General features: G+C 55.7%; 1 protein-coding gene and 1 long non-coding RNA gene across 2 annotated transcripts in view; one reads left to right on the top strand and one right to left on the bottom strand.

Annotated features, from left to right (window-relative positions):
* Window positions 1-228: 228 nt before the first annotated feature.
* Window positions 229-1,990, top strand: LOC109294565. The gene is made up of 2 exons (XR_002096566.1): window positions 229-433; window positions 971-1,990. It is a non-coding gene; the product is annotated as an uncharacterized LOC109294565 (long non-coding RNA).
* A 2,947-nt stretch (window positions 1,991-4,937) lies between these two features.
* The window catches only part of RAB26 (RAB26, member RAS oncogene family), a 104,151-nt gene continuing 99,668 nt past the window's right edge, over window positions 4,938-9,420 (bottom strand). The window contains exons 5-8 of the mRNA XM_019512745.1: window positions 7,884-7,949; window positions 7,637-7,693; window positions 7,251-7,327; window positions 4,938-6,945 (exon numbers count right to left, since the gene is read on the bottom strand). Of these exons, the coding sequence (XP_019368290.1) occupies window positions 6,843-6,945; window positions 7,251-7,327; window positions 7,637-7,693; window positions 7,884-7,949 (303 nt within the window). The 3' untranslated portion in view covers window positions 4,938-6,842. The remainder of the gene's footprint in view (window positions 6,946-7,250; window positions 7,328-7,636; window positions 7,694-7,883; window positions 7,950-9,420) is intronic.

Here is a 9,420-nt window from a genome sequence, read left to right as displayed (position 1 = left end):
GGGGCTCGCCGGGGCTCGTAGTCCGTGGCCCCGGGCCCTCCCTTCGCGCACGGGGAGGCCGCAGGCGAGCGCACTACAAGCCCCAGCGGCCCCTGCGCGCCCTGCTCTGATTGGTGCCTGTGCTTTCACTCTCTGCTACAAGCCGCGCGGCTATTGCTCTCTTGCATCCCCCCCTTCACTCGTAGTTGGGCTAATCGCAGCCTTGAAGAGAAGCCGCTCGGGCCGGGATGCGCCGCGCCGCCGCATTGGTGCGGGGAGGGGGCCAGCACCAATAGGGACCGGAAGAAGGCGGAGTCGGAACAAGATCACAGGCTATTGGCTGCTTCTAGCGGCCTTCTGCCCAATGGTGATGCAAGGGCTCAAGGGGGCTCGGGGGCTCTATAAAAGGCGCTGCAGGGGCCAAGCCCCGCTCTTTCAGCATTGAAGGTGTGGGGTGAGTGAGCTGTTGGGCCCTTCCTCGGGGAAAGGAGTCCGGGCACTGGGACTTCCTTGGTGGCCCGTAGCTTTGGGTCTGGCCCTAGCGCGGCCTTCAGGGCTGCACGGCGCGTGCGCTAGGCCGGCTGAGCATGGGGGGCAAGCGTGGTCTGCCGCCGCGCATGCACCCTGGGTTAGGAGCAAGTCGTTGCTCCTCAAGGCGCATGCGCTGGGCGTCCAGGAGTGGGGGGGCAAGCCACTGTCCTGCGCGGTGCGTGTGGCCTGGGGTATAGAGTATGCCCTTCGCTCTGCACGGCGCATGCGCTCTGGGCCATGCGGGCACGTGGAGGTGGACACGTGGCGGTGCCCACGGCGGCCCCGAGCCAGTGATGAGCCCAACTGACTTCTGACACCTCGTATGAGCGCCGCTGCCGCGGTCGCTGATTACATGCGTGTGCTGAGGCTCAGGTGCTGCCTTGTGTGGGGGAGCTCCTGGGGTGGGGGAGAGGGGGCAGCTCTGCCTGTCTCAGCATTGCTCTGCTCTTTCCCCCTCCAGGGGCCCGGGCACCAGAGCCAGCCTGACACCAGTGAGCAGAGCCCGGACATGCGGGCGGGTATCGGATGCACTGAGACAGCAGCTCAGCTCGGCGCACAGGCCTTCAGGCTCCTGCCTTGGGGACGTGACATCCTCTGCTCCCCTGTCATTGCACTCTTCTGTTCTCACATGGACGTGGCAGAGGGTTAGACACGAAGTGATGGGGCGGGGGGATATTTTTATATCGTGTATGAAATGCTACTATATCAGCTCCTGGAGTCAGGGTGAATAGGGTGTATATGAGCCTGGCTAGATCAGCGGTGGCTGAGCTGAGGCATATAGCCCAAGGCAGCCTCTGTGTATGGGGGGCAGGGAGCAGAAAGCAGAGCAGCAGTGCTTGGAGCAGGTAGGGCTGATTTTTAGGGCATGCTTGCCAAAAAGATTGGGTCCCGCTGCACTAGATTGGTGGCTTTCAACCCATGGGTTGTAACCCTGAAGTAGGTCACAAGACTATGAAAGGGTCGTGAACAAACTTTAAAAATGGATTCTCTTTTAAAGGAGAAGAAGGTGGGAAGCATTGGCTCTTCCCTTGCAGGCCGGCAGAGCTCCAGCCTTTGAGGGGCTGCTTGGGGGGGGCTTGGCCCACACTGGGTGTCTGGTTTGGGGGGTGTGGAGTGAGGGGCACTAAGTCAGGACCGGTCATAGGTGTTTACATGTGGGTCCTGGGGCAACAAAGGGTGAGATCTGCTGTGCTAGATCATAGCATTAGAACTGCAGAGGGAAGAAATAGCTTTTTAGTGGCAAAGAGCATCCCTGAGCTCATGCTTGCAGTAAAGTAGTTCAAGGTGCTGTTATGGGACTAAACCCTGTTCTTGTGAGCTCTGTAGAGTCTTGCCCCAGCTTATCACTGAACTGACTTCGGCTATCTAAAGTGTGCATCCAGCCATGATGAAATTAGTAGAATCCAGGTTTTCCTTTTACCTCTGTATCATATTGTGCACAGATGTGAATTAAAAGTGAGAATAAACATTGCTGCCTGTACCTTGTGAACAAGCCAAATCTTACTCATCAGCACAGAACTCAACATGCTGTTTTTTGACTGAAATAGCTTATGAAGCACTGGAAATGACCTCATGCTTAAGTATAAGGTCCTGGAGTATTAACCCCCCCAGGCTCACAAAAAATAGCTAGTATAAAAACTGCTTAAGACTACAGAGGGGGAAATGGTTTGTATTAATAACCTCATATTCACATTGGAATGAGTTGGCTGCATTGCATGGTCATACATCCCATTACTTCTAGGGTTTAATAGTATGTTCACTCCACCTAGCAATTGCTTTATGGAGTGCCTCTAAAGGGAGAGCACAGTAGGTTAAGACCCTTTATTTAACTTGCCTTGACATTATGTACAGAAATCTCTCATCCAGCCCAAAGCTAAATTACTTGCAGCCTAGCCTAAAGCAGCAGATAACTGCAGTGTGCTCTTTACTTGGAACAAGAGTGAAGCCAGGGCTCCAGAACAAACTTAGGAACAGCTGAAAAACACTTAAATATTTCTCCCTGTAGCAGCAAGGTGTTAAGCATTTTTCAGCTGTTCCTAAGTTTGTTCTGGAGCCCTGGCTTCACTCTTCTAAGTAAAGAGCACACTGCAGTTGTCTGCTGCTTGAAGCTAGGCTGCAAGTAATTTAGCACTTTACAAATATTTCTCCCTACAGCAGCAAGGCATCCCCTGCTCTGTTGTGTAACTATGAGCTCAGATTTCTACCTGTGAAGCCTCTTCAGCAATGGGTGGGGGAAGAGACATCCTATGAGATGTGAATAGAGCTGACTGCAGTCACTGAGTTTTACTGGTCAGTCCAGTCTGCTGCTGAGTAGCAAGGTGCATTTGGAAGAGCTCTTGCCAAAACCTATGAAGGGCCTGAGGGATCTGAAGAGGTCCCTGACAGAAGTGGACAGGGAGCTCTTGCAGACTGTAGTAACTCCAGTTTATCAAGCTGCGCTATTGTACTATGGCACCTCCTAGGGATTAATTCTCAAGGTACTAAAGACTTTTGTAATGGTTGCTAATCTATGCCAAAGGCAGCAGCCCCTCTTCACCCACCTGGTGAAAGCTCTGCACTAACTGGTAGCTCTCCTGGTGCTTAAATTCTTCTCAGCCAAATGTGGCAGGTCTCTTCTGTGACTTCCTGCCAGGGTGATTGAAAAACACCCAGCATCCTATGAATAGCAGCTTGAAAAGTTTCTGCAAAAGACACTGTTGGGTTACTTGGTGGGTTTCAGTTCCCTCCTGGGCCTGACAGCCCATCGCAAGAGTTGCATTGGATCAGTGGTTCTCAGCCTTGTATGGGCTTGAACCTTCTGTTTCAATGTTTGTGAACGGAGTAGTGGTACCCAGTTCCCAAAACATGTCCGTATTACAACGCTTCCCTCCTTGCCAAGAAGCTGGACAGGGGGCATGGGGGATCATTCAGGCAGGGCCTGGGATTTATTAATTTACCTGCTTGCTTCCCTCTTCCCACCTGGGAAAGGATCTGGTGTCAGCCTGATTGGGAATTGCTGCATTAGACCAATCAAGATTTAAGTCACGCTTAATCTAAGGCAGTTTTATCTGTTGTAAGGGACACCTGCATTTAGCATTATGAGACAGTGCTCCGGACGCTCCTTCTGCTCTCTCCCATAAACAGGACTGACCATTGCATGAAAATCCCTGACCTAAAGGGACAGGAGGAATAGCAGCGTCCTTCCGTATTCTGCTTGTTGCTATGGGCCAGGTATATGAGAACATTTAATGCTGGCTCTTCAGGCTGCACCCTGAGTTGCATAGTGGGCTTCAGGATGGGGTGGAGCTGAACTGTGCTCTAGGACAGACCCAGCAACGGGGCAAGTGGGTGTATTTTCCTTTCTGCTGAGGTCGGTGCCCCCTGGATCACAAAGCCAAGACACCAGGAGGATCATTAAAAAATCTTTATTAACAGGAACAACATAAAAGCTGTAAACCAGAGCCAGCAAGGGTCTAGTGCAGGTAACACGGCGCTCTGAGCCTTATTTACGACTGAACGGACTGAACAATTCTCCATCGCTGGGTGGCAGTACAAGCCCATGTAAAAACAAGCTAAGAACTTATATAACCGAGTCCCTGAAGGTGTTGCACTGAAGGCAAGGTCAGGATTGAGAATCGTGCCAGAAGCCAAGTAGCACACAGAGGGGCTTGAGTCAGAGGCAGGAGAGTGGCTTGGTCTGGTGTTCAAAATAAACAGGAAACGGATCCAACGCAGGTGCTTGCTACCAACACTTCATTTCTGCTGTGGTACAGAAGAGATCGGTTCACAACGGAGAGTGGGAGGGGAGCAGGCTGCACCACCAAACATTTCCTGCCCAATTAGAGCCCCAAACTGAACTGGGAGCACTGTTCCTGCAGGCATGCCCACGAGGGCAGGAGGTGCATGGGAACCTCTTTCAAAGAGCCAGGCCCAAAGGGCTCTGCCCTGCTGCTGGGAGAGCAGCAGCAGCCTCAATTTATGTGCTGAGAAAGGGGATGGGCCTGGCACCTGGGGAAAGCACTGATTTCCTCAGGTGCCAGGCACAGGACAGGACTGAGCCTCTGAGCAGGCAGCAGCAGCTACAGGAGCCCAGCACCACTTGCACCACTGTCGGAGCAGACCCGAGACCTGATCCATCTGCCAGCTCCACTCTGCCCCTTGCTCCTGTGTCTGTGCTTGCCCAAGTGAGAACAAACATGGATGAGCCAGAGGCATGCCTAGTTGTGGGCACCGCAGGCGACCAAGGTATTTCTGTGCAAAGCCAGCACCTCGTGAAGAGACACCTACACGTGCTGTTCGCTCACATTTTTTATTAACACCCAAACTAGAACTGGCAAGCTGGTCAATTGACAGGTCAAATATTGCCAGCTGACCTGTGAACTGACTGCATATTTTTGACCAGTCAAAGATTATAGCAATTTTACAAAAAAACCTACCTTTTTTGGTAGTTTTCTTGACAGAAATATGATTTTTTTTAAATTGTTTTTTGACACATCTTGGTGGAAAACCTAATGCTTTTTTCTGTGTATTATTTGGACCATTTGGCGCTTTTTTTTTTTTTTACAATTTTGACTAGTCAATTGACCAAACATTATTGGACCCCGCACTCTGATTACAAAAAGGGTGGTTTTGCTAAAAGTTCGCTGCTTGGGTTCCGCAAAAAGAGATTTTTTTCTGCTTTCAGTTTCATGCTTTTGGGTGAGAAACTAAGTCACAGGAAATGAAGGAGAAAAAGTTATTCTTTTCCTCCCCAGCATCCAAAATATAAAATTTCCAGGGCATTTTGCCTGGTCCCGGTCACAGCGTTTGTTGCAAGGACTCTAACTTGCTTTCAGGCTGCTACTCTGTGTATCGGGCTCCCTGCGCAGGGCGTCCGTCCATCCCTTTAAAAAAGCAAATCTCTCCTTTGGGGCCCAGGACCACTCGCTGCTTCGCTGGCTGGGCCTCGTGGACTCAGCCCCCGTCGGCCTGAATCAAACCTTAATGCGACAAGGGGCGGGCCGGTCTGAACTGGGTGCTAAGAAACCCCCCACCTGCTTTTGGCTGGAGGAGCTTTGAGCCTCAGATGGATTGCAAAAGGGAGATTCACTGCATCGGGTGCCCGGGGTCAGGGCCACGAACTTTGCAAACCTCTGCTCAGAATCAGCCTCAGCCCAACAGAGATGCATTCATTTAGAGGTGCAATAAAAATTAGAAAAAAGCACTGCCAAAGACCTGGGGGAGAGGGGGGATGAAGGAGGATTTCAGTGCATGGCGCTGGCATGGGGCTCTCAGCAGACCTGTGCAGCTAATGACAGCAAAGCTACACAGGTCTACTGAGACCTGCGGTGGTCTTAAGCGGAAAGATCTGCCCCCAGAGTGGGAAAGAAACCGAAGCGCGGGTACGGTCTGCGAACGCGAGCACACCTATGTGAAGATACCTAGAAAAAGCGGCAGCACATCGGGGTTTTCCTCAATCAAAATACTAGAAACGGCAAGAAGGGGGAGCCACAGCCTTTATCAAACATGGAAATGGTCACGGCTCCTCTGTACAATGGGGGCATACACAGAAACGGACATCTAAGCTCTTGTCCCTTGCCGGAAGAAGGAGAACCTGCGCCGAGGAAGGGACAGTCCCGACGGATGGAGCAAGGGGAGCGACTACAAAAATACCAGCCTCAAGGACGGAAAGCTTTCCGGCGTGCGCAGCCGACAGCCACCGTGCCCCAGGCTGGAGAGTTTGGAAAGCAGTGTTTCAGATCGGGAGGGAAGACGTCACTGAGCGGGGCTGCCCTTCTGGCTCTGAAACCCAACGAGTTTCCCCATAGTCACGTAAGAATAGCACTTGACACGGCCCTTGACTCCATGGCACCCCCTGCGGGGCAAGTATCACCGCACCCATTTTACAGGTGGGGAAACTGAGGCACAGAGCAGTGGAGCGGCTTGCCTAAGGCCACGGGGGGAGGAGACGTCAAGAGCCATCGTGATGACGCTGCAGGGTGTGCTCAGACCGCTACCACCTCCCTCTCTGCCTGTGCCAAACCCTCCCCAGAGCCCACGGCTCCAGACCAGACAGCCCAGCGAAGACCGAAGCGGGAAGGAAAGGTTCGTTTCCCTGGCCGGAGCCCGCCAAGGTTTTACACCTGACCAAGCGAGCACAGGAACGTGGCTGCAGTGGGGTCTCTGGTATGTGGTGGCCGGACCGCGCTGGCCCAGCGAGAGCCTTTCCTGCTGCTCCTTGTCCCACACGTCTCAGCTCCCCTGTGCGCGCATACAGACACAACGGACAGACATGCACATACTGGCCACGAGGAGGGGGACGGCACACGAACGCGAGTCTCTGTACAAGCGCCCCAGGCGCCAACGCCTGCATGTTAGGATTTGCAGCAGCCGGTGCCTCTCACTTCCTTCTTCACGTAGTCATGGAGCTTGAACTTGGGCTCGTTGGGCAGCTTCATGGACCGGTGCTTCAGCTCCCTGTGGGAGATTAGGGCAAGGGGTCGCTCGCTGGGGCCACCGCCACAAGGGAGACCCACAGCATCCACTGCCCCCTCCCAGCCTCATGCTGGGCTGGGATGCGGGGAGCACTGAAGTGCCCATTAAAGTCACACTTCGGCTGACCCCAGGGCATGGCCATGGGATACCCCGGCAGGGGCTTGCACTGCAGGACCTCAGCCTGCTTTGTCCTGTGCTGCAGCCCTGCTAGCTGTCTAGGTGGCCGCTGAGAACGGGCACAGGGCAGATTTCATTCCAGCAGCCGGGCAAAAAGGCAATGAACTTACTTGGCAATGGCTGTGAAGGCCAAGTCGACATTGAGGCCGCTCTTTGCGCTGGTCTCCATGAAGGGCACGCCGTACTCCTGCAAAACCGGAGCCGGTCAGTGCCGGAGCAGCCCGGCTCTCCCCAGGGCACGGGAGCCCACCCCAGGCAGCGCAGCGGTGCATGCCCAAGGAGGGGTCAGGAGGTGGCCAGACAGAGGAGGACTTGGGGTGCTTAGGGGGCTTTGCTGGAAGGTTGTCCTGCAGGGCACTGCAAGCAGAGCACCCCAGGGAAGTGGGGTTGTGTGTGCACGTGTGGGTTCCTCCCATGAGACTGACTCCCACCCACAGCCGGGAAGGACGGGCATTGCTTCCCAGCCAGGACAGGCCAGTCCCCACGACCCAACTACCTTGGCCAGCTTCTCTCCATCTTCCCTCTTCACCACTCTGTCCTGGGTGGAGTCCGCCTGGCAGCGAGAGAGTGCCGCGTTACACAGCTCAGCGGCACGGGAGTGGGGCAGCCATCGATGGCACAGCCCCCCTCCCCTACCAGCTCCCAAGTGCCAGCAGCAAATGCAATGTGCCCCGAGGTTGGGCAACAGCTGTGTGCCCGGCGGTGGGTGGAGACCTCCATGAATGCCCACGGGCCCAACTCACCTTATTCCCCAGCAACATGAGGACGACGTCCTGCTGCGCGTACTCATGGATCTCCGTCAGCCATGCCTGGGAGGAGACAAGCAGAGCACAGCGCCCATGAGGACCGGTATGGGCGTGGGGAGCCTGATGGGGTGGGGGGTCCTAGCCCAGGAACATGCCCAGCACCGGGTGTCTGTGCAGCCCAGCCCCAGCCTCCTCTCCGCAACCAGCACGGGCACTATCGAGGCCTTGCAGGGAGTGAGGCCAGGGCAGGTGGAAACTCAGCCCTTGCCCCCAGCCAGGCTCTTGCAGCAAGTTTTGCCTCCCAGAAACATCACGGGTTTGAAAACTCCTCTTCCCTGGGCAGGAACGGGGAGCAACCGGGCACACAGGACACGAGCGACCCACGCGGCTCGCTCCTGCCACGGAGGCCTTGTTAGCATTTCCTCTGTAAAAACAGGACCTGGCTTGACACCAAAACAGGAGTTTTTCCCTTTTATACAAGATGGCGGCATAGACTGGATAAGCCCGTGCAGACCACCGCGCTCAGCCCCTTTTCCAAAGAGGAATCCCCTAGCGCCACCAACCTCCGGGCACCAGGATGCTCTGCCGGGGCAGTGGTGCTGGGCTCGGGGCACCGATGCAGCCTGCTGACACTGAATGCATCCTTGCAGGGATTCCTGCTCTGGGTAACAGCCGCCCCCAGTTCGGAAGGAAGACGACTGCTGCATCAGGGACACAGCTGGGTCACCTTTGTTCAGCACCAAGGGACCAGAGCATCTGTTTAAAGCCCTACGACACGAACCAACTGGCATCACCGCAGGCACAATCGGGGCCTTCCTCCCATCACCCCCGGCACAGGAGGGAGCGGGGGGCCCCTGCACACAGGCGCTGTGTTCCCATCCAGGGAACAGTATATTTCCCGCTGCCGGGGTGTGCCTGCTTCCCAACGCTAGACGGAGGCAGGAACGCTGCTGAGCTTGCTGGAGACGGGTCCGCTTCCTCAGCAAAGTAACAAGCCTTTGCCTGCAAGATCGGTGCTGCTGTGAGCCACGGTCCCTGCTCTGCACAGGGCGTTGGGGAGACATGGCCCCGTAAACCCCCAGGCCCAAACTGAGCCCGACCTCCGAGCATGCAGGCGGAGGCTGGGGTCACACGGCACTTCCCAAGGTGCCTCCTGTGGGAACAACCCCGGGCAGGACACAGGCCCTTGGCAGGCAGGGGCCGTGCCTGCTCCCCAGCCCTGCAAGAAGCACGGGGGCTTCCCTCCACCCCAGCTGGCTGGCAAGCCAGGCCAAGGGCATTTTCCTTCCTGGTTCTGCTGGGAGCCCGCTGGCATTTGTACCCAGGGCCTGGCCCCAGGGCTTGGGCAACGTCTTGGGCTTGGGCAACCCAGGGCCTGGCCCCGGGGCTTTGCTAAGTGCCTCCGGCAAGCGAGGGTGGCCCCAGGTCCCTGGCCTGGCTTGGGCCGAGGAGGCAGGTAGGAGGGGAGCGGGGCTGGACCCAGGTGCCACCCAAGGGCAACTTAGGAATGAAGCCCACACACAGAGGAGTGCGG

This window comes from Gavialis gangeticus, unplaced genomic scaffold, assembly GCF_001723915.1.
Source record: "Gavialis gangeticus isolate Ggan-Ray unplaced genomic scaffold, GavGan_comp1, whole genome shotgun sequence".
Taxonomy (NCBI): domain Eukaryota; kingdom Metazoa; phylum Chordata; order Crocodylia; family Gavialidae; genus Gavialis; species Gavialis gangeticus.
The sequence above is the reverse complement of the archived record's forward strand: the minus strand, read 5'-3'. Positions and strand labels throughout refer to the sequence as shown.